The sequence below is a fragment of the Oncorhynchus tshawytscha genome, linkage group LG13 (genome assembly GCF_018296145.1).
Source record: "Oncorhynchus tshawytscha isolate Ot180627B linkage group LG13, Otsh_v2.0, whole genome shotgun sequence".
NCBI lineage: Eukaryota > Metazoa > Chordata > Actinopteri > Salmoniformes > Salmonidae > Oncorhynchus > Oncorhynchus tshawytscha.
This window is the reverse complement of record NC_056441.1, coordinates 17,691,277-17,716,041: the sequence shown is the minus strand read 5'-3', so window position 1 is coordinate 17,716,041 and position 24,765 is coordinate 17,691,277. Positions and strand designations below refer to the sequence as shown.

The 24,765-nt window shown below is 44.2% G+C and overlaps 2 protein-coding genes across 4 annotated transcripts in view; one reads left to right on the top strand and one right to left on the bottom strand.

Annotated features, from left to right (window-relative positions):
- The window catches only part of LOC112264407 (cyclic AMP-responsive element-binding protein 5), a 37,060-nt gene extending 32,183 nt beyond the window's left edge, over positions 1-4,877 (top strand). The window contains exons 10-11 of one of the 2 annotated variants that reach the window (XM_024440995.2): positions 205-313; positions 3,433-4,877. In XM_024440995.2, coding sequence (XP_024296763.1) covers positions 205-313; positions 3,433-3,554 — 231 coding nt within the window. In that variant the 3' untranslated portion in view covers positions 3,555-4,877. Of the gene's footprint in view, positions 1-204; positions 357-3,432 lie in introns of both variants that reach the window. The other variant, XM_024440997.2, reaches the window with a different exon arrangement.
- A 702-nt stretch (positions 4,878-5,579) lies between these two features.
- LOC112264406 (TLR4 interactor with leucine rich repeats-like) lies at positions 5,580-10,306 on the bottom strand. Of its 2 annotated transcripts, XM_042295277.1 has the most exons (2): positions 9,301-10,306; positions 5,580-8,983 (listed from the first exon to the last, which is right to left on the bottom strand). In XM_042295277.1, exons 1-2 carry the CDS (start codon positions 9,587-9,589, stop codon positions 6,957-6,959), a joined length of 2,316 nt encoding a protein of 771 aa, XP_042151211.1. In that variant the 5' UTR covers positions 9,590-10,306; the 3' UTR covers positions 5,580-6,956. The 2 variants fall into 2 exon arrangements, with proteins under 2 accessions (XP_042151211.1, XP_024296762.1); XM_024440994.2 differs by having other exon boundaries at positions 5,580-10,306.
- Between the last annotated feature and the right edge of the window lie 14,459 nt (positions 10,307-24,765).

Genomic DNA, 24,765 nt, shown 5'->3' with positions numbered 1-24,765 from the left:
CCTATTTAATGTTAAATATTGTGTGCTATAGCACGGAAATCAAACCGTGATTCAGGGTGACATAAGGCTGCTTCTTTCTAACCGTAGGACTTTTTTCCTCTGGTATCGTGACAACCCTAGACAACATGAGTTTATGCACGCAAACACATACACTCACACATTGTCACACTATCATTAACCTTTCTGTCCCTCGTACCATTCCAGAACGAGGTGACCACTCTGAGGTCAGAGGTTGGCCAGCTGAAGCAGATCCTGCTGACCCATAAAGACTGTCCTGTCTCCACCCGCCAGAGAGAATCACAGGGGTACCTCAGTGAGTAACACCCCGACCCCGCCCATCCTCAAAACACCCAGAGGTATACCCCTACCCTCTACAATACTCCTATCCCAAAACACCCAGAGCTATATAGCTACCCTCTACAATACTCCTATCCCAAAACACCCAGAGGTATACCCCTACCCTCTACAATACTCCTATCCCAAAACACAGATTCCTACTTCTATCCCAAAACACAGATTCCTATCACAAAACACAGATTCTGATTCCTATCCCAAAACACAGATTCCTACTCCTATCCCAAAACACAGATTCCTATTCCTATCCCAAAACACAGATTCCCATCCCAAAACACAGACTCCTAGTCCTATCCCAAAACAGACTCCTACTCCTATCCCAAAACCCACAAGGATACATACTGTACCATGTGTACCATCTACAGTGCCTTGCGAAAGTATTCGGCCCCCTTGAACTTTGCGACCTTTTGCCACATTTCAGGCTTCAAACATAAAGATATAAAACTGTATTTTTTGTGAAGAATCAACAACAAGTGGGACACAATCAGGAAGTGGAACGACATTTATTGGATATTTCAAACTTTTTTAACAAATCAAAAACTGAAAAATTGGCCGTGCAAAATTATTCAGCCCCCTTAAGTTAATACTTTGTAGCGCCACATTTTGCTGCGATTACAGCTGTAAGTCACTTGGGGTATGTCTCTATCAGTTTTGCACATTGAGAGACTGACATTTTTTCCCATTCCTCCTTGCAAAACAGCTCGAGCTCAGTGAGGTTGGATGGAGAGCATTTGTGAACAGCAGTTTTCAGTTCTTTCCACAGATTCTCGATTGGATTCAGGTCTCGACTTTGACTTGGCCATTCTAACACCTGGATATGTTTATTTTTGAACCATTCCATTGTAGATTTTGCTTTATGTTTTGGATCATTGTCTTGTTGGAAGACAAATCTCCGTCCCAGTCTCAGGTCTTTTGCAGACTCCATCAGGTTTTCTTCCAGAATGGTCCTGTATTTGGCTCCATCCATCTTCCCATCAATTTGAACCATCTTCCCTGTCCCTGCTGAAGAAAAGCAGGCCCAAACCATGATACTGCCACCAGCATGTTTGACAGTGTGGATGGTGTGTTCAGGGTGATGAGCTGTGTTGTTTTACGCCAAACATAACGTTTTGCATTGTTGCCAAAAAGTTCAATTTTGGTTTCATCTGACCAGAGCACCTTCTTCCACATGTTTGGTGTGTCTCCCAGGTGGCTTGTGGCAAACTTTAAACAACACTTTTTTATGGATATCTTTAAGAAATGGCTTTCTTCTTGCCACTCTTCCATAAAGGCCAGATTTGTGCAATATACGACTGATTGTTGTCCTATGGACAGAGTCTCCCACCTCAGCTGTAGATCTCTGCAGTTCATCCAGAGTGATCATGGGCCTGTTGGCTGCATCGCTGATCAGTCTTCTCCTTGTATGAGCTGAAAGTTTAGAGGGACGGCCAGGTCTTGGTAGATTTGCAGTGGTCTGATACTCCTTCCATTTCAATATTATCGCTTGCACAGTGCTCCTGTTTAAAGCTTGGGAAATCTTTTTGTATCCAAATCCGGCTTTAAACTTCTTCACAACAGTATCTCGTACCTGCCTGGTGTGTTCCTTGTTCTTCATGATGCTCTCTGCGCTTTTAACAGACCTCTGAGACTATCACAGTGTAGGTGCATTTATACGGAGACTTGATTACACACAGGTGGATTGTATTTATCATCATTAGTCATTTAGGTCAACATTGGATCATTCAGAGATCCTCACTGAACTTCTGGAGATAGTTTGCTGCACTGAAAGTAAAGGGGCTGAATAATTTTGCACGCCCAATTTTTCAGTTTTTGATTTGTTAAAAAAGTTTGAAATATCCAATAAATGTTGTTCCACTTCATGATTGTGTCCCACTTGTTGTTGATTCTTCACAAAAAATACAGTTTTATATCTTTATGTTTGAAGCCTGAAATGTGGCAAAAGGTCGCAAAGTTCAAGGGGGCCGAATACTTTCGCAAGGCACTGTACATGGTCCCATGTGAGTGTGATGGGCCTGCTACACAGGACACTTTTGCAGAGTGTGAAACACTCCTATTGTTTTTAGTGAAACCTGGGTCTTAGCAGCGACCCACTGGTTGAATCAACGTTGTTTCCACATCATTTCAATTAAATTAAGCTGAACCTACAGGAGGTTGGTGGCACCTTAATTGGGGAGGACGGGCTCGTGGTAATGGCTGGAGGGGAGTCGGTGGAATGGTATCAAATACATCAAATACATAGTTTCCATGTGTTTGATGCCATTCCATTCGCTCCATTTCAGCCATTATTATGAGCCGTCCTCCCCTCAGCAGCCTCCACTGGTTGAACCAGCGTAGAATAGACGTTGAATTGTGCCCAGTGGGATGGCCCTGTGAGAGACTTGTGCTGCTCTGTGTAAAACTTTCATAAATTCAAGGTATGATTCACTCCCAAGAACACTTGATGAAGTGCCTGGCACACTGGCAAAATGTTACATGTCCAGGATAGCAGCTTAAAGCCTCAAGTTCTTGACGCCCAGTGTAGCTCCCTGTCAGAGGGTCTCCCCAATTCAAGAAACATCCAGAGTCAGAAACACAGGGCTACAGTCTCGAAATGGTTGGCATATGAGGTTGAAAAGGGAGATTGAAAACCCCTTTGCACCTTGATGACTGAATTGAAACATCTATGATGCCTATTCTTGTCAGAATGATAGTTGATGTAACCAGTGAGCACATTCTTGTCAGAATGATAGTTGATGTAACCAGTGAGCACATTCTTGTCAGAATGATAGTTGATGTAACCAGTGAGCACATTCTTGGGTGTTACAGACAGATGTACTTTATTGGTATATTTCCATTTTTGCTCTATTTGCTCCACAGTAATGCAAATGTCAAAATAAAATAGCTATTTTCCTTATATGAACTGTACATGAGTTGTCATTAATTATATAACTGCTTTATTTATAGTGACATTTTGTTATTTTTATATATAGTGTTTTTATTGTAGACTTTCCTCTGGACCCAGATCTTAATCAGAGAGAGAGAGGGAGCTGTCAAACACTAGCCAGGTCAATTTGATTGACAGCTGTCTCTGTGCCCCAGGTCCAGGGAGTTCGACAGGAAGTCCCTCCCCCCTATGTCCCGGGTCGCAGCAGCAGGCCATCCAATCCAACAGCATCTCCACCTCCTCAGCTGGAGGGGGCGATGGAGCGCACAGCAATTAAAAATTAAAGCGCGGGTGGGTGCGCATGTGGTTCGGAACATAGAGTTGGATAGAGAGCTTCCAATAATGTCCCAGGAGTCAAACTCTCTAGTACATCTCTATGGTTCAGAATCAACCCCCCTCCAATTGAGTACAGGATGTAGTTACTCCTAAACACTGAGCTAAGGTCAGTTATGTGTTTCCCCCCTAATGGTTAAGGTTAGGATGGGGAAGGGTGAGCTGATCTTTGATCTGTGGTTAGAGGCAACTTCTACCTGGAATCAGGGATTAAACCCTAGGTGGGTGCATCTCATTAGTCTTAAATGGCTCCCTCTCCTGGTCTCCTAGCCTCTATGGACACATGTATAGCAGAACTGGACTGGTCTCTATAAGCCTTACATCTCCGGTAGGTTTGCAAAATTCCGGTAACTTTCCCAACCGTGATTTCTGGAAAACTTGTGCATTTTGGGAAAGTTACCAGTGTTTTTGCAACCCTAGTCTCTGTCTCTCTAACTGTGTGATCATAGTCACCTGTGAACTGGATCGTATTGTGTCTGGGGGAATCAGTCGACCAATGTGTCTCAGTTAGTGGGAAATCAGACAAGTACTGTGCTATCTATTCCAGGACTGCTTCATGGCTGTGTGTCTGCAAACATACTTGTTATCATATCACCTTTTTCTTAGTGGCAGTATTTTTTATTTTTTTGAATGCGTCGGAGTTGGGTCTTGTAACTTACACCATGACTAGGACCAGGAGTTTCTCCAGGAACAACTCTGGGGCTTAAAAATAGCCTGTTACTATGGACCAGAGTTTTACCTAGTCAGGTCACTGGGTCAGGTTAAACTCCTGGCTCTAACCATGACTAAATAATGTTACTACATTGCGTATGTGTTTGTGTATGGTTGTATGTATAACATAGGCCTCTCTGAAATGCAGAACGTGAACGACAACTAACACAAATGTACATTTTATACAAATTTATATCAAGTCCTATGAATAGGATGCCCTTGTTTTGTAACAATGTAATGCAAAGCCTCTTTTCCCTTTGAAAGTATTACAATGTTTGTACATACATTAAGTTGGGCCCAGAGTTTTCCTTGACCATGTCACTTGACCAAGATAACTCCTGGCCCTTTGTTTAACCTCTGTAAAGCACTTACTAGTTTCCTACAGTGTATTTATCATGTAAACTAGGCTCACACAGTACATTGGCCTATAACCTGTTACCTGTTACCTGTATCTATGTATCCTTCTGTGTCTGTATTGTGATTTGTGTTTTTTTTGTACAGATATTGACAATCGCTACAAACCTAATACGAAAATAAAAGCACTTATTCTCTGGTATCTTATTGTGATTTTTACTCAAGTTCGGTTGCCTCCATCAGGAGAAAATGTGATTTGATCTAATAGGCCTGTCAGACGAATGGTTATAGTCTGCCCCCTAGCGATATCTTCTGCAACTGAAGACAGTTTGAGGCACCCTGATTGAATGAGTCAAAGGTCAGCGATCACAGATTTATTTACCCGTCTGTAACTTAGCTTTAGCAGGTTGAGTGAAAGAAAATGGATATGAGAGGGCCAAGAACTAGTCAAAGTCAATAGTGATGACTTTTATTCACTATCAGTAGGGGACAGGCCCAATCCACTATAGTTTAACAAAAACTTAAGTAACATATCAGTCTTAAACAACTAGGATATTGAAGTGGATTATGCTGTTTCTGTTTCATATCTCAGACCGTGTTTCCTGGTCTATATGTCTGTCTGTGTCTGCTGTTGTTATGGTAACACACTGTTGACAGGCTTGGAGTGTAGAGCTGATCAGGCCTGAGTGTTGGAGGTACTCCACCCGGTCTACCCAAAAAAACACCTAACTATTGCCAGACGTTCTGTCTTGAAACACACGCACACACACTAAGTACATGATGAAACACACACTTGCACAAACGCAGGCATACATTACACACACAACATGTTTTCTAATGAATGAATATGCAGTATTACTACAAACGTTAAACTTACTGCCCTTCTGTAAAAATAGCAAAACTATAATATCGGTTTCTTTATTTGTTTCGGAGCCATATGAACAAAGGACTTACACCATTATTTGCAAAGGCATCGGTCTTTCTTTTCATACAGGCAAATGGACCATTACGTCCAACAGTCAGGAAATGCATGGTTACTTACTTGTTACTTAGCACCAGCACAATACATAGTTGAGTATAAAAGTATAAAAACATAAAACCAAATAATTATTTCTGCCAACCAGCAGCCATCTTTTCTTGCATTTTCAAGCACATTACAAATGACATTTTATACACAATTTAATGTCTATTAGTCTAATATTAGCACCAGATGAAATCAGGTAATTCTCTCTCTCTCACACACACACACACACACACACACACACGGCAATGGAACAGGAAATGCATGAGGCTTAGAGGAAGTCTGTGGGATTGACATCCTGTAGTGTCTGAATCAGCCCTGATGAGCTCAGCTATTTGATCACCCATAAAAAGACAACTTTGGTCATAACACATCTATAACTGTGGTCATATGGTCATAACCCATGAACAGATCTATAACTGTGGTCATATGGTCATAACCCATGAACAGATCTATAACTGTGGTCATATGGTCATAACCCATGAACAGAACTATAACTGTGGTCATATGGTCATAACCCATGAACACATCTATAACTGTGGTCATATGGTCATAACCCATGAACAGAACTATAACTGTGGTCATATGGTCATAACCCATGAACAGATCTATAACTGTGGTCATAACCCCTGAACAGAACTATAATTGTGGTCATATGGTCCTAACCCATGAACAGAACTATAACTGTGGTCATATGGTCATAACCCATGAACAGAACTATAACTGTGGTCATATGGTCATAACCCATGAACAGAACTATAACTGTGGTCATATGGTCATAACCCATGAACAGAACTATAACTGTGGTCATATGGTCATAACCCTTGAACAGAACTATAATTGTGGTCATATGGTCATAACCCATGAACAGAACTATAACTGTGGTCATATGGTCATAACCCATGAACAGAACTATAACTGTGGTCATATGGTCATAACCCATGAACAGAACTATAACTGTGGTCATATTGCTTGAACACAACCTTACTGTGGTTCTATGGTCATAACTCAACCCTGGCTGTGGTCCTGCTATGGTCATGAAGTGCTCCAGAGTGCAGGTTAAATACCAGTCCACTTCTGTCTCTGTCTCTGCAGCATCTTACACATTCTCCTGAGGATGTTCCTTCCTGGTGATGGCATCTTGGTGTTCTCAGGTTCTAAATATGGATTATCTAATGCTCACAATAAAAAATATATATTCTAGCGCTTAAGTGGGTCACAGCGCAAACATGTTTTCAAGTTCCAGGTCTATGGTGTTTATTAATCTGAGAACCTCTGCATGTCACTGTTGTCTCTACGGGTGGGGCTGATGTCAAGGAAACGGTCGCAGGGGAACTCTATAAGGTCGCCCCCTTCCTCCAGGGTTCCGAGGCGTGGCGGCCGGCTGCTCTGGAAGCTTGTGAAGTCTGTTGACACCGCCGCTGTTGTTGTCATGGAGCTGCGGAACGGTCGCCGCGTGGAGTACATGTGGCGCACATGCACTGCTGACTTCCTCCTTTTCAGCTTCCGCCTCAAACTTCGCCCCAGCCAGGCTCCTCCAATCACCAGAAGAAGGACGGCGTTGCCGGCCAGTGTTCCCACGGTGACCAGTTGGAGGTCAGAGGTCAGTGTCTCTTGGTGATGAACCTCTTCTGGGAGAGTGACCAATCCGGCGCAGTGGTCCCTGGGCGCCACCTGACACACAGACCCTCCCACCACACCCTCAACACAAGCCATGTAGGTGATGTCTGGGCTTAGTTCTCGTAACATCACCGACCGCGCCGTGCCACGGGCGTACACGTACCGAGGAAAACGGTCAGATGACCCAAAGCGGTCAAACAGCACTCTGTAGTGAACCTCTTCTAGTCCCGGTCCGGCTCCCGGTGTAAAGCGGCTGTGGTCGCGTGTGGTCCAGTGGACCGTGGCCGTGCTGGAGGCGACCTGGTCGACTGTCACGTTGGTGATGAAGTGGCGGTTGAACACACAGGGGTCGGTCACTGCAGGTATAATGTCCTCGTGACCGCCTCTGAACAGGTCAAACCGTTCCTCTTTTCGAGGGGTGGGAGGAGAGGAGGTGAGGAGCTCTGTGATTGGCCCACTGAGATGGTTACCATGGCTATTTTGGTGGTCAATTGTCTGAGGCCAGGTTGTGGTTGGAGGCGTGGGGTTGTTCAGGAGAGGGGCTTGTGTTTGAGGAATGCTGCGGCCCGGAACGGAATCCCACCTCCCTTTCTCACGCTTCCCAGAAGCCTCAGCAGAAGGTCGCGACCTTGGGCTGGCAGATATTTTCTTCCTCCTCTTCCTGTTTGATGACAGGGATTTGTCCCGCTCATCTTGCCCTCCCTGGTCCCCTTGGATACCCACCTCCTCCTCTCCCTCCTTCCTATCCTCTCCCTCTCTACCCCTGCCTACCTTCTCTATTGCCTTCATCTCCACTCCCTCTCTACTCCCAATTTCCCTATGCTCTTCTCCATCCTTCCTTTCCTCTGCCTCTATTCCTCTCCTCTCCCCTTCTATCTCCTTCCTCACCTCTCCCTGCCCTCTCTCCCTGTCCTCCAGCTCCTTCTCCAGGACACCCCCTCCTCTGCTCTCCTCAGGCCTAGTCTGGGTCTCACACAAGTGGCTCCAATTCCCTGGGGGCTGCAGCTGGGAGCTGTTGATATAATCTAGATACTTCCCCCTCAGTGTCGCTGGGTGATGACACTGCAGGAAAACGGTCAGCAGCTTCCCCTGAGAGTGCGCCGACTTCATCCACTGCTTCAGCTCGCCCAGGCGGCAGTCACACGTCCAGTTGTTGCCATGGAGATCCAAATCGTAAAGGCCGCTGTTGAGGGCGAATATGTTACCGGAGAGGCTCGTGAGCCTGTTGTCTTTGAGTTTTAAAACACTCAGATGCTTCAGTTGTTCAAAAGCAGAGGGGTCCACTGTGGAAATTTGGTTGCAGCTAAAGTCCAGCTCCTCAACTCTCTCCAGCGGGTCGAGAAGTCCTGCGGGAAGATTCTCCAGTTCGTTCCCGTCAATCAGAAATTCTGTCAAGCTCGACAGTCCTTTCAACGACTCGCTTTCCAAATGGTAGATGTTGTTATTGCTGAGGGATAGTTTAGAAAGCTTTTTCAGATTCTGAAAGACGTGGTTTCCGACGTGTTGTATTTCATTTTCAGAGAGCAGCAACGTATTCAGTGACCTGAGCTGGGAGAACGTAAACACATTACGCACGGCTGTCAGTTTGTTCTGCGCCAGGTTGAGAAAGCGCAGTTTGGTGAGCTTGGAAAAGGCGTTTCTGTGAATGTGACTCAGCTGGTTCGATTCTAGATGGAGATAATGTAGATTAGTCAAGCTCTTAAAGACTGAATTCTGTAACAGTTCTATGGCGTTCCCATCCAACCTCAGCTTCACAATGCTCTCCAAGTTACCAAACAGCTCTGGAGTAATCTTCTTAATGTCATTGTTATTGCCATACAAAGTTGTCAGTTTTGCCAGTGACTGTAAAGTTTCTGGGGGTATTGTTGATATCAGATTGTTGCCCAAATACAGCTCCTCCAATTTGGAGAGCTTTTCAAACGCTTTTGGGTGAATGGTCTGTATTTGATTATACTGTAAGTTCAACCTTATAAGATTTCCATACCGTGTGAAGTCGAAGGCGGAGATGTTACCGATGAAGTTTCCGCCGAGGCTGAAGACAAGCACGTCCTCTGGGACCCGCGAGGAGTGCACCTTGGGCACCGCGCGCAGCCCCCGGTTTGTACAGAGGATGTGCTGCGCTTGCTGGCAGTCGCAGCGCTCAGGACAGAAGCCGCTGGCGGGTGAAGGCGAGAGGAACCCGTCACAAGAGAAAAGGAGAAAGCAGATGACACCAACGAAATTACCGGTATCCATTCCAAAACGGCAGTTGGCTCAAGCTTCTGATGCGGCATTCCCCCTTTGTGTTCAAGTGCAGTTACCCCGACTCTCCACTCTCACTTTGGTGTCCGATACGTATGTCCATTTTTCACTTGTTGCTCCGTCATTGTGGAGGAAAGTTGTCCTACACTTAGTTTAGTGTGAAAAGATGTCTGGATCCATGGCTAAAAACTGCTGTTCATAGAATACATTTATTTGTGCGCTGCGCTGTCATGCCGTGTGAGGAAACGCTCACCTCCCCAGAATGATCCATATCCCGGCCCCAAGTGGTCATCTGGAGCAAATTACAGACCTGAACGCAGGGTTCACGCGCAGAGCACACACACACGCGCGCGCGCGCTCAGCCCCTCCCCCGCATCTCCCGTCCCCACCATTAGTGTACAGCGCCTGACGCACAGGATTCAGAGCTGCGCGTGCATGCACACAAACACACGTCCTCTAAATCTAATCAAATGCGTGGAAGATAGGACGCATATACGGTATCTTGTTGTATTCGAGGCATGGAGAGAGAGAGAGAGATACGTGGCTGAACCCTTTGACCGAGTTTTCCGCGTGCCCCCGCACCCCCTATGGCTCGCGAGGTGAGATTCGATACTCGGTATGGAGAAAGCAGACGGGAAGCCTTCCTTCCCACGAGGGTCCCCCGGGGGATCCCGGACTGAGTGACTCAGTCTTGGACTACCTCCTCGCACACGTTTCAAAGTGCATAATGGATCTCTCCAGACAGCATAGGCCTAGCACCAGAGGAAGACAGTAAAATAAAACGTTCTCATTCCACAGAATCTCAAATGTTGCACTGAAGAAAAACACTTAATTCGGTGTGTTACTGCTAGAATTCAAATTGCTTGCAGACAGTCATTTACCTCCATGCCATCATCAATGAACACCAATGTATTCAAGATGGCTGGTCAGTGGTACCTTGGGGAGGGTTGGGGCTCAAACACACATGGTTCACATTAATGCAAGAGGAATTCAGGTCATGGTGCCTGTGTTAAGACTACAGAGGCGGGGTGCCAAATCTTTGATTAGGATCTCTACTTGAAAGGCTGGGTACAAAGCATGATCTATGTAGTCAGGGTTCAGTTCAGTGAGCCATGTAGTGGACTGTAGATTAGACTGTAGGCTGTAGGTTAGTCTAGTCTGTAAACTGTCAACCTGGGCACAGGGGTCAACGTAACATAGTATCCCTCCAAATAGTATGTTACATTTCCTACGTATTAATTTGTGGATGTCCATCATCCATTTTGTATGATGTTATGATTTCCAATTTTATGATATGTTACAAATTGAAATTCATACAATACGTTTTAATTTGTTACAAATTCCAAGTTGTTGTGGCCAACGTTAACTAGATGGCTAACGCTAACATTCGCTAGGCTAGGGGTTAAGGTTAGGAGTTATATTAAAGAGTTAAGGTTAGCTAACATTCTAAGTAGCAAGTAGTTGTTAAGGTGCTAATTAGCTAAAATGTTAAAGTTGTCCATGACGAGAGTTGAACATGCAACCTTTGGGTTGCAAGACATTTGTGTTATACACCAACCCAACTACCCTACTGTCAGTATTATGTAACCATACCAAATGTAACATATCATACTAATTTGAGAGTCCCAGATTTACATTTACTATGTTACGTCTAGTCTATGAGACCAGGCTGACTGTGTAATGTTGCCTACTGTGTGTAAGTGCCCTTGCCTACTGTGTGTAAGTGCCCTACAAGCGTTGCTTCCTCTATAGGCTGCGTTTACACAGGCAGCCCTATTCTGATCTTGTGCCACTAAATTGGTCTTTTGACCAATCAGATCAGATCTTTTGCTAATAAATTTGGCAAAAAATCAGAATTGGGCTGCCCGTGTACACGCTGTCTTTAGTGCCCCACAGCTTGAATCAAGAGGTCTGGATACACTTGCAATGTAACCACAACATCTTGTAGAAGACCAGAGTGAAAGAACATTGCAGTAAATCCTACATGAGCACTGACTCTGGAGACAAGGTTGCAGATTTGTCCTAAAATAGTGGTCACACACACCCACCCAGCCAGTTGTGCACATGCACCACATGCATTTACATGTTCACATTGTAGTCATTTAGCAGACACTATTATCCAGAGCGACTTACAGTCACGGCAACTCCAGCACTCCACTTTCGACCTCATTTTCATCATCTCCAGCACTCCACTTTCAACCTCATTTTCATCATCTCCAGTACATTACTAGTGTAAACGTGTGAAAATGGCGCATTTCTACAAAAAAAACTGTAGTTAAAAAGTTGTACCCAATGCCATCATCTAAAGTTAAAACATTTGAAAAACAGTGATTTTATACAGTGATACTCGTTGCAGATTTTGAAAATCAGTGATTTACTTTTAATCCTATCCTGTGATGTCACAGAGAAGCATTTTTTTAGGATCTTTCTTATCTTTCTAACCGCAGATTATAGAAAAGCAAGTGATGCAATTTTGCAATTCATTTTTTCTGACTAATGTAGCGGTAAATTCCTAGGATTGCCTTACAGTGAGGGAGAACCCAGAGTTAGAGAAGAGCATTATACCCGTTCTCATGCATATCTATTGTTAGAGATCACAGTGTGTCATGACTCTACACAGAACTAGGATCAGGTACGCTCTGTTATGAGTGAGTAACTGTGTGTATGTGAAATGCAGCTGTGTGTGTGTGTGTGTCAGAAATGCAGCCCATCTGGGAACCCCCCTGCCCCAGCGAGGTCATTTCCTGTCTGGCCCTTCATATGAATTTCTCTCTCAGTCTGACAGACCGATGGGAGGAATATCTCTCCCTCTCTCTGGATGCATTTTTGTAAGCCCAGTTCTCTCTGAGAGCCAAGATACAGCCCTGGATCAGTGGAGACACACACACACTGTCCATGAACACTCGCCGAGTTACACTGTCAGTCAGTTTATGTAGTGTCATGGAATATAATTGGATTTTTCACATTCATTTATAATCACAGCTTTGCACAGATCCTATGTAATTGCATGGTTTTGTAAATTACACACAAATTAGTGTAGTAGTCTTCTACGAAAGTCTCTTCGTAATGCAGAGCTAGTCAATGTTAGTTATGAGAGTAAACAGATATTCAGTAAAGAGCTGATGAGAGGGGGGAGTTAAAAAGAAGAGACGGAGAAACTTAGAGATAGAAAGAGGGAGAAGGCGTGAAAAAGAAAGAATAGGCAGACATGCTTGTAAACAGAGAACCTCTTTTCAGTGAGCTATAATCTTCTGGAGTTGATCCAATTCCAGACTTTCACAAAGAGGTCCATTTAGGACCCCGGACAGAGTTGTCTGTCAGTATGCCTGAGCACAAAGACAGACACAGTCTGGTTTCATCAGCCACTCTCTCCAATCATCCCTCTATTCCACACAGCCTTGGACCGTCCAATCAACACCAGCGCAGATGACATTTCACTCCCTCAACACACAGAGAAGCCTCATTCTGTCAGTAAGAGAGAGAGAAAGAAAAGTTGTTTCTCTGAATGTGGCAGTAAGTGTGTAAGTGAGATATCATCTAGGTTATTTAATGTTTGTGTGCGAGTGCATTGATGTTTAGGTCATGAGGGGGTGTGTGTGTGTATATATGTGAATAAGACAGTGGGGTATATGTCGTCTAGGGAGGGTTGGCTTTCCCGGCTGTACAGCTCAGGTTTGAAAAAGCCCACCTCAGTCAGCACTCGTGTGTGTGTGTGTGTACCTGTGTTGAGTTATTCTGCAGGATCTCTGTGTCTGAGTTGAGTGAACTTGCAGGATCTGTGTGTATGTGTATCTGTGTTGAGTGATTCTGTGGCTGTGTGTGAGAGAAGTAGAGCGTCTCTGTTTGTGTGTTTTGAAAACCTTATGTATCCGCATGACACATCTATCATTATCTAACAGAACGGTGACAGTTTGAGTTGAACTAGTTCACGAAGCAAAAAAAATGTAGTCTTTAGGTCTGTAACAGCTTTAGTGGCCTTTGGTCTCCCCGGGATGACAAATATACACATATACAAATATAAAAACACAGAGGGTGATATAGCCTTGAAGTGATGATGATTTACCACCCAGCTTAGGGCACTCTGAACACACACACAGCAGGGGTGAGAGGGGGCTCTGAAGTAATGATCTGCCTCACACACACACAAAGCAGCGGAATTCCCCTAATTGGACACACATGGCGTTTTTTTGTCTGCAATCACAACAGCTTTTCTCAGAGGACCTCGAGACTCAATAGGGATTAACTGCATGCGAAACAGACCCCCTTGCAGACCAATGTAAATGCCACATGCAACAAGATGCATCTCTTCAACCTGGACTCAGGGGTAGAAGTAACATAGTCAAAGTACATTCGGACCACTCCAATTAGTATGTTACGTTTCCTATGGTATGTATTCATTTTTGGATGTCCATCTTCCATGTCAAATGATATGTTACGAATTCCAATTTGTTGTGGCTAACATTAGCTAGGTGGCTAAGGCTAACATTAGCAAGGTGGCTAACATTAGCTAGGCTAGGGGTTAAGGTTAGCTAACATGCTAAGTAGTTACAAAGTAGTGTAAAAGTAGTTACAAAGTTGCAAATTAGCTAAAATTCTAAAGTTGTTTGTGATGATAATTGAACAGGCAACCTTTGATTGCTAGATGTTCACATTACACGCCTACCTATCCACCCCGACCAACCACCCTACTTTTGTTTTTGCCTTAAGTAACCATACCAAACGTAACATATACTAATTTGAGTGTTCCAGATTTATGTTTACTACAGTATTTTACATCTAGTCTATGAGACCAGGCTGATCTCTTTGGGCTTATGACAATAAAAAGAGGTGATGGAACAGGAAGTGGATAGATGATCCCTTTGTGCTTTTGGTTAGTCTTCAACATGCAGACTAATCAATGGAGAAAACTTAACAGATACTCCAATACCAGATATACAGTGGGGAGAACAAGTATTTGATACATGTAGAGTTCTGTAATTTTTATCATAGGTATACTTCAACTGTGAGAGACAGAATCTAAAACAAATCCAGAAAATCACATTATATGATTTTTAAGTAATTAAAAATCATACAATGTGATTTGTCTCTCACAGTTGAAGTATAGCTATGAGAAAAATTACAGACCTCTACGTGCTTTGTAAGTAGGAAAACCTGCAAAATCGGCAGTGTATCAAATACTTGTTCTCCCCACTGTATGTTGGGTATATGTGTGTACATCTAACCAGCTTGAGAAAATGGAGAGAGCAAAAGATTTTGGTAGAAGGAAGTTAGAGATTTAGAGGAGGAGAGGGGGAGAAGTAGTTGGAGAAAGAGGGGGACAGGGTGAGCGAGAGAGTGGGACAGACGGAGAGAGAGGAGGGAGAGAGGGTTGGAAAGTTTACATGAGCAGCAGCTGTTTGGATCGTTAAGTGCTTTAACCCAAGCCAGAGACTACAGATCTAAACCGCACCAACTATCTCTGGTCCCACTGGCTCAGTGAGCGTGTTTGTGTGTATGTTTTTGTGTTTGCTTGTGTGTGTTACTGTGTGCAAGTCAAAACCAGTGAGTGTCTAAACCTGCATGATAGTGTGTGTGTGTCTGTTAGTCCTGTATTATAAGTGTGAAGGGAGAACCTGGGCCCCATGCCTGCTCTCCATCCAGCCCCCTCTCTATCCCACCACACATCCCCCTGTTAAGCCCAGCTGGTTCCCATCGAGGGAGGGAAGAAGGGGAAGGGGTGAGGAGAGAGGGGAGGGAGAGAGCGGGGAGGATAGGGTGAGGAAGACTTTGCTGGGCTATCAGTCTCATCTCACATGCAACACTCCTACAATGTTACAATGACTTCGAATACCCAGAAAAAAAATCCAAAAGGGTTTAACATTACTGCAACATGGGAGTCATTCTCACAAAACTGTCCCAAGAAATTCTTAATTGTTAAGTTTCACGGAATTTCCTCTTGAATCACTGAGATTTATGAGATTTATCTATTTTATAATGACTCATGTTTTTTTTATCAGATATTATGCATTTGATCAAAATGTTGACAAAATTAGAATTACTGTTAAGTCCCCAAAAAGTATTAAACAAATCAATATTTCTAATATTTTTTAACATTGCTATTTTTTAATATTGCTCCCCTAATGAAAATGCCAGAGTTAAACATAATACTGAAAAAAAAATTCTAATGAAATTATACAATTATAAGATTAAATCAAGACTTTTCCCAATTTGAGCTCTAGCCGTTTCAGTAATGAGAAGGCCAAGACAAAGGAGATGATTGTGGACTACAAGAAAATGAGGACCGAGCATGCCCCCATTCTCATCGATGGGGCTGTAGTGGAGCAGGTTGAGAGCTTCAAGTTCCTTGGCGTCCACATCACCAACAAACTAACATGGTCCAAGTACACCAAGACAGTCGTGAAGAGGGCACGACAAAACCTATTCCCCCTCAGCAGACTGAAAAGATTTGGCATGGGTACTCAGATCCTCAAAAGGTTCTACAGCTGCACCATCGAGAGCATGGTTGCATCACTGCCTGGTATGGCAACTGCTCGGCCTCTGACCACAAGGCACTACAGAGGGTAGTGCGTACGGCCCAGTACATCACCGGGGCCAAGCTTCCTGCCATCCAGGACCTCTATACCATGTGGTGTCAGAGGAAGACCCTAAAAATTGTCAAAGACTCCAGCCACCCCAGTCATAGACTGTTAGATAGATCTCTGCTACCGGATGGCAAGCGGTACCGGAGCTCCAAATCTAGGTTCAAGAGGCTTCTACCCCCAAGCTATAAGACCCCCCCACTCTTTTATGCTGCTGCTACTGTCTATGCATAGTCACTTTAATAACTTTACCTACATGTACATATTCTTACTTTTTGGGGGTATTTAAAAAAAAAACTGTTGTTGGTTAAGGGCTTCACTGTAAGGTCTACTACACCTGTTGTATTCAGCATTTCACTGTAAGGTCTACTACACCTGTTGTATTCAGCATTTCACTGTAAGGTCTACTACACCTGTTGTATTCAGCATTTCACTGTAAGGTCTACTACACCTGTTGTATTCAGCATTTCACTGTAAGGTCTACTACACCTGTTGTATTCAGCATTTCACTGTAAGGTCTACTACACCTGTTGTATTCAGCATTTCACTGTAAGGTCTACTACACCTGTTGTATTCAGCATTTCACTGTAAGGTCTACTACACCTGTTGTATTCAGCATTTCACTGTAAGGTCTACTACACCTGTTGTATTCAGCATTTCACTGTAAGGTCTACTACACCTGTTGTATTCAGCATTTCACTGTAAGTCTACTACACCTGTTGTATTCAGCATTTCACTGCAAGGTCTACTACACCTGTTGTATTCAGCATTTCACTGCAAGGTCTACTACACCTGTTGTATTCAGCATTTCACTGCAAGGTCTACTACACCTGTTGTATTCAGCATTTCACTGCAAGGTCTACTACACCTGTTGTATTCAGCATTTCACTGTAAGGTCTACTAAACCTGTTGTATTCAGCATTTCACTGTAAGGTCTACTACACCTGTTGTATTCAGCATTTCACTGTAAGGTCTACTACACCTGTTGTATTCAACGCATGTGACAAATACAATTTGATTTAATGTGGGGTAAAGTTTTTTTTTGAGAATACAAACCTGATTCTGAAGCCATAAAAGCTAATAACTTAACTTGTGCTCATCTAAGGATGACTCCACTGGATGATGCATCATGGGTGGATACAACTTTATTGAAAAACTGATCTGAGTTTTTACAGGAACTTGAAAAAGTGTTACGGTAATGAGACACAGACACTATTTGTATGTAATGAATATTATAGTTTAATGTCAACTTCAACTAGTATACCATTGTTATGATTTATGGACAAACTACAGCAACATACTTTGAGTTTTATTCAAGTAAGTTATGTTTTTCAGAATAATTGTTTAAATAAAAGGACCTGAGACTTTAACCCTGACGCATTTTGGTCATGAGAATTTGGGGTGAAAATGTACAAAATTCAGGGGAAAATGTAAAATGTATTTAAAATAAGACACTTTCCCAAAAACTAGACATTGTGGTCATTAGAATGATTGTTGATTTTTGAAAATGAATCGTATTGTAACCCAGTTTGCTAAAGACATTTTAAAACTGGTTTCATGAGAATCACCCATATGGAATAGGCATTTACTAGTCTCTCAATACTGTTTTGGGGGAACTCCAGTCACCCTTGACATTTTGGGTACCACCTCGCATATACAGGAGGAGGGGAAGGGGGCGGCGTGGTATGTGGGGTGGCCAACCTATCAGAACTTCAGTCAGCCTTCTGAGAACACAGAGTAGGGAAGGGTAGAGGGAGGTCGACATCTGGAACACATTATGGAGCACACTATTTCTCAGTTGAAAGGGAGAAAGCGATACAGTACAGAGAAACTGTTCGGAGCGATAGAGAAATGAGGGGATAAGAGAATGCAGAGAGAGAGAGAGCAGCAGTTAAATAAAGGGAGATGGAGAGGTGGAGAATGAAAGAGAGAGCAGCGGTTAAATAAAGGGAGATGGAGAGGTGGAGAATGAAAGAGAGAGCAGCGGTTAAATAAAGGGAGATGGAGAGGTGGAGAATGAAGAGAGAGAGAGAGAGCAGCAGTTAAATAAAGGGAGAGGGAGAGGTGGAGAATGAAGAGAGAGAGAGAGAGAGCAGCGGTTAAATAAAGGGAGATGGAGAGGTGGAGAATGAAGAGAGAGAGAGAGAGCGAGCAGCGGTTAAATAAAGGGAGATGGAGAGGTGGAGAATGAAGAGAGAGAGAGAGCAGCGGTTAAATAAAGGGAGATGGAGAGGTGGAGAATGAAGAGAGAGAGAGAGCAGCGGTTAAATAAAGGGAGATGGAGAGGTGGAGAATGAAAGAGAGAGAGAGAGCAGCGGTTAAATAAAGGGAGATGGAGAGGTGGAGAATGAAAGAGAGAGCAGCGGTTAAATAAAAGGAGATGGAGAGGTGGAGAATGAAGAGAGAGAGAGAGCAGCGGTTAAATAAAGGAGATGGAGAGGTGGAGAATGAAGAGAGAGAGAGAGAGAGAGCAGCGGTTAAATAAAGGGAGATGGAGAGGTGGAGAATGAAGAGAGAGAGAGCAGCAGTTAAATAAAGGGAGATGGAGAGGTGGAGAATGGAGAGAGAGAGCAGCGGTTAAATAAAGGGAGAGGGAGAGGTGGAGAATGAAGAGAGAGAGAGAGAGAGAGAGAGAGCGCAGCAGTTAAATAAAGGAGATGGAGAGGTGGAGAATGAAGAGAGAGAGAGAGAGAGCAGTGGTTAAATAAAGGGAGATGGAGAGGTGGAGAATGAGAGAGAGAGAGAGAGAGAGAGAGCAGCGGTTAAATAAAGGGAGAGGGAGAGGTGGAGAATGAAAGAGATAGAGAGAGAGAGCAGCGGTTAAATAAAGGGAGAGGGAGAGGTGGAGAATGAAAGAGAGAGAGAGAGAGCAGCGGTTAAATAAAGGGAGATGGAGAGGTGGAGAATGAAGAGAGAGAGAGAGAGAGAGCAGCGGTTAAATAAAGGGAGATGGAGAGGTGGAGAATGAAGAGAGAGAGAGAGAGAGCAGCGGTTAAATAAAGGGAGATGGAGAGGTGGAGAATGAAAGAGAGAGAGAGAGAGAGCAGCGGTTAAATAAAGGGAGATGGAGAGGTGGAGAATGAAAGAGAGAGAGAGAGCAGCGGTTAAATAAAGGAGATGGAGAGGTGGAGAATGAAGAGAGAGAGAGAGAGAGCAGCGGTTAAATAAAGGGAGATGGAGAGGTGGAGAATGAAAGAGAGAGAGAGAGAGAGAGAGCAGCGGTTAAATAAAGGGAGATGGAGAGGTGGAGAATGGAGAGAGAGAGAGAGAGAGAGAGAGAGAGAGAGAGAGAGCAGTTAAATAAAGGGAGATGGAGAGGTGGAGAATGAAGAGAGAGAGAGAGAGAGCGCAGCAGTTAAATAAAGGAGATGGAGAGGTGGAGAATGGAAGAGAGAGAGAGAGAGAGAGAGAGAGAGCGGTTAAATAAAGGGAGATGGAGAGGTGGAGAATGGAGAGAGAGAGAGAGAGAGAGAGAGAGAGAGAGAGAGAGCAGCAGTTAAATAAAGGGAGATGGAGAGGTGGAGAATGAAAGAGAGAGAGAGAGAGAGAGAGAGAGAGAGAGCAGCGGTTAAATAAAGGGAGATGGAGAGGTGGAGAATGGAGAGAGAGAGAGAGAGAGAGAGCAGCAGTTAAATAAAGGGAGATGGAGAGGTGGAGAATGAAAGAGAGAGAGAGAGAGAGTAGCGGTTAAATAAAGGGAGATGGAGAGGTGGAGAATGAAAGAGAGAGAGAGAGAGCGCAGCAGTTAAATAAAGGGAGATGGAGAGGTGGAGAATGAAAGAGAGAGAGAGAGAGAGAGAGCAGCGGTTAAATAAAGGGAGATGGAGAGGTGGAGAATGGAGAGAGAGAGAGAGAGAGAGCAGCAGTTAAATAAAGGGAGATGGAGAGGTGGAGAATGAAAGAGAGAGAGAGAGAGAGAGTAGCGGTTAAATAAAGGGAGATGGAGAGGTGGAGAATGAAAGAGCGAGAGAGAGAGAGCAGCGGTTAAATAAAGGGAGATGGAGAGGTGGAGAATGAAGAGAGAGAGAGAGAGAGAGAGAGCGCAGCAGTTAAATAAAGGGAGATGGAGAGGTGGAGAATGAAGAGAGAGAGCGCAGCAGTTAAATAAAGGGAGATGGAGAGGTGGAGAATGGAGAGAGAGAGAGAGCAGCGGTTAAATAAAGGGAGATGGAGAGGTGGAGAATGAAGAGAGAGAGAGAGCAGCGGTTAAATAAAGGGAGATGGAGAGGTGGAGAATGAAAGAGAGAGAGAGAGAGAGAGCAGCGGTTAAGGAGTGGGAGAGGTGGAGAATGAAAGAGAGAGAGAGAGAGAGCAGCGGTTAAATAAAGGGAGATGGAGAGGTGGAGAATGAAGAGAGAGAGAGAGAGAGCAGCGGTTAAATAAAAGGAGATGGAGAGGTGGAGAATGAAGAGAGAGAGAGAGAGAGCAGCGGTTAAATAAAGGGAGAGGTGGAGAATGGAGAATGAAGAGAGAGAGAGAGAGAGAGAGCGAGCAGCGGTTAAATAAAGGGAGAGGGAGAGGTAGAGAGAGAGAGAGAGAGCGGTTAAATAAAGGGAGAGGGAGAGGTAGAGAATGAAGAGAGAGAGAGAGAGAGCAGCGGTTAAATAAAGGGAGATGGAGAGGTGGAGAATGAAGAGAGAGAGAGAGAGAGAGAGAGAGCAGCGGTTAAATAAAGGGAGATGGAGAGGTGGAGAATGAAGAGAGAGAGAGAGAGAGAGAGCAGCGGTTAAGGAGTGGGAGAGGTGGAGAATGAAGAGAGAGAGAGGGCTTTAGAAACCTTTCACTGCATGTGTTTGACATAACATCTGCACACATAATGGAGTTCAATCACATAATTACACTAAAGGGACATACACTCTAGACTCCATTCTATTGTTGTTTGAGACACACGCATACATACTGGAAGAAAAGACAGCCTCCTAGACACACTCACACATTCACACCCTCATTACTTAAGTACAAAATGAAACAGATCAGGATAGACCAGTTGTGGTTGATAACAGAGAGAGGAGTATTTAGCCTTGATGTCATTGTGTTTTCAACACTGAAGCAAGCTACTATGTAGGTTAGTTAGGGACCATAACATCTGAAGGGCAGCTGTGAATGATCTCTGCTTTCACTGCTACAAGCCTGACAAGCAAGCCTAATACACATTCTAGGACTGGCCTGGTACAACAGCACCCTCCACTGACTGTGAGAAACACCATGGAGAAGTGGCATAGAATTGGAATCTAGACTGCAGTGACTGCAATGAACCTGTAGATGACACTCTTTCCTCAATATACAGTGTACAAAACATTAAGAACACCTGCTCTTACCATGACATAAACTGACCAAGTGAAAGCTATGATCCCTTATTGATGTCACTTGTTAAATCCACTTCAATCAGTGTAGATTAAGGGGAAGACACAGGTTAAGGAAGGTTTTTTAAGCCTTGAGACAAGGACTGTGTATGTGAGCCATTCAGAGGGTGAATGGGCAAGACAAAATATTTAACTGCCTTTGAACAGGGTATGGTAGTAGGTGCCAGGCGCACCAGTTTGAGTGTCAAGAACTGCAACGCTGCTGGCTTTTTCACGCTCAACAGTTTCCCGTGTATCAAGAATGGTCCACCACCCAAAGGACATCCAGCCAACTTGACACAACTGTGGGAAGCATTGGAGTCAACAAGTGGCAGCATCTCTGTGGAACACTTGACACCTTGTAGAGTCCATGCTCCGACAAATTGAGGCTGTTCTGAAGGCAAAAGGGGAGGGTGCAACTCAATATTAGGAAGATGATCTTAATGTGTTATACACTCAGTGTACAGGACACCTGTGTGATCTTGGGATGTTTTATTGTAGATGAGTGTGTCTGATCAGTCACAGTAGTTTAGGGTGAAGGGGTGCATCTTAACAAAGAACACAGGATAGGTGACACATGTGGTGGCTGTTGATTGGTTATTGGCACAGTCCAGGAAGGAAGCCACCATAGGCTATTGAAATAGAGCCAATCTATCGGATTATGCAGATATGTTTGTAGCAATAGTAACATATGTGCATAGATAACAATGCCATGTCATCGCTCTGACGAAAGACTAAGGAGGTTGGTTGAAGGAGATGGTGGATGAGAGGGGATAGTGGCCCTTTTGGAAAAAGATTGCAGTCAGAGTGCATTATAACTGCACTCCACTGTAATATAACTGCAGTTAGAGTGCAGTATAACTGCAGTACCCTGCAGTTATTCTGCAATTTACTGCGTCCAAAATGCCACAATCGACTGCAGTTACTGTACTTTTACTGCTGTTTGTTTTGTTGGTGATAACATTGTGTGTCTTCTTCATCACCAAAACACATCAGAAAGAACAAGTAGTACATAAGTAGATGCCATTCATAACTTAGTTCATTATGTGTGTGCCTGTGTGTAGCAGAGGGTGTCTACTCTGCATTAGCTGGTGGTCAGGCTGTGTCTTTACCATTGGGACAATCATTCTGGTCAGGTATGTTATGTGGAGATTAACCACGGTGAGTCTGGAGAGTGATCTCTGATTTGCGCTTGCACAAACACACACAATAATAGCTATGAACACAGGGAGCTCAAATCCACCATTAGACCAAGCCAACGGTAGGCTAGGGCAGCGGCCCCACCCAACAGCGGCGAGCCTTTCAGACAATGTTTTTTCTGCTTTTTGTTTTCCCTGTCTGTGTTGTCATAGCAATAGGCTAGGGCAGGAGGTGTCATTCATGTCATGCAAAGGAAGAAATTTGTTTCGTTGAGTAAACAAATCTAGAATTGAGGCTCAGTAAAGCACACTAAATCACTGTAGGGAAATATGTGTGCTTGGGAAAAACCCTCATTTGAACAGTGTGGGTTATTTCCCAAAAGAGAAAGTCCCAAAGAAACTGCTTGTCAAGAGTATAAAGTATGTGTGCCCACTTCTCAACATGTGGCACCGTCTTATACAAGTAGTACAGGTTCTCACTTCTCTCTTACACAAACACTTTGAGGGTATAATCGCCATCACTCTGCACACTGCCCTATCCCACCTGGATAAGAGGAAAACCTATGTAAGAATTCTGTTACTTGACTATAGCTCAGCATTCAACACCATAGTAACCTCCAAGCTCATCATTAAGCTCTAGGCCCTGGGTTTGAACCCTCGCTGTGCAACTGGGTCCTGGACTTCTTGACGGGACGCCCCCAGCTGGTGAAGGTAGGAAACATCACCTCCACTCTGCTGATCCTCAACACTGGGGACCCACAAGGGTGCATCCTCAGGGTCCTGTACTCCTTGTTCACCCATGACTGTGTGGCCAAGCACGCCTCCAACTCAATCATCAAGTTTGAAGACGACAAACAGTAGTAGGCTTGATTACCAACGATGACGAGACAGCCTACAGGGAGGAGGTGAGGGCTCTGGGAGTGTGGTGCCTGGAAAACAACCTCTCACACAATGTCAACAAAACAAAGGAGATGATCATGGACTTCAGGAAACAGCAGAGGGTGTACCCCCATCGACGGGACCACAGTGGAGAAGGTAGAAAGCTTCAAGTTCCTTGGTGTACACATCACTGACAAACTGTAATGGACCACCCACACAGAAAGTGTGGTAAAGAAGGAGCAAAAGAGCCTCTTCAACCTCAGGTGGCTAAAGAAATTTGGCTTGTCACCTAAAACCCTCAAACTTTTACAGATGCACAATTGAAAGCATCCTGCCAGGCTGTATCACCGCCTGGTACGGCAAAGGCTCTCCAGAGGGTGGTGCGGTCTGCCCAACGCATTACCGGGGGCAAACTACCTGCCCTCCAGGACACCTAAAGCACCCAATGTCACAGGAAGGCCAAAAAGATAATCAAGGACCTCAACCACCCGAGCCACTGCCTGTTCACCCCGCTATCATCCAGAAGGCGAGGTCAGAACAGGTGCATCAAAGCTGGGACCGAGACTGAAAAACAGCTTCTATCTCAAGGCCATCAGACTGTTAAACAGTCATCACTAACACATTAGAGGCTGCTGCCTATAGGCATAGTCTAGAAATCACTGGCCCCTTTAAGGATTGGAACACTAGTCACTTAATGTTTACATATCTGGCATTACTCATCTCATATGTATATACTGTATTCTATACTATTCTACTGTATCTTAGTCCGTTCCGCTCGTCCATATGTATATAGTCTTAATTCATTCCTACTTAGATTTGTGTCTATTGGATATATGTTGTGTAACTTGTTAGATATTACTGCACTGTCGGAGCTAAAGCGCAAGCATTTCGCTACACCCGCAATAACATCTGCTAATCACGTGTATGACCAATAAAATTTGATTTGATTTATGACTTCATGACCGATGGACAATCCCAGAGATACTGTACATAATGATGAGATGTATTCCCATGTGGACAGATTTTGACGGGAGTGGACCCTCTCGTGTCGCCTCTTCCTCTCTGACAATCCCTGTAGGGGCACATTCACAATGGGTTATAGGCCACAGGTCACGTTACACAAACCGGGAAGTGTTAACCAGGAAGTGTTAACACAGGTGAGAGGAGAGCATGCGGTTCTTACCGTCTCACTCGAACGCACTTTATCACATTTGTACTGTAATCAAATGTGGCCCTAATAGAAAGCTGTATTTTATACCCTGCAACAGAC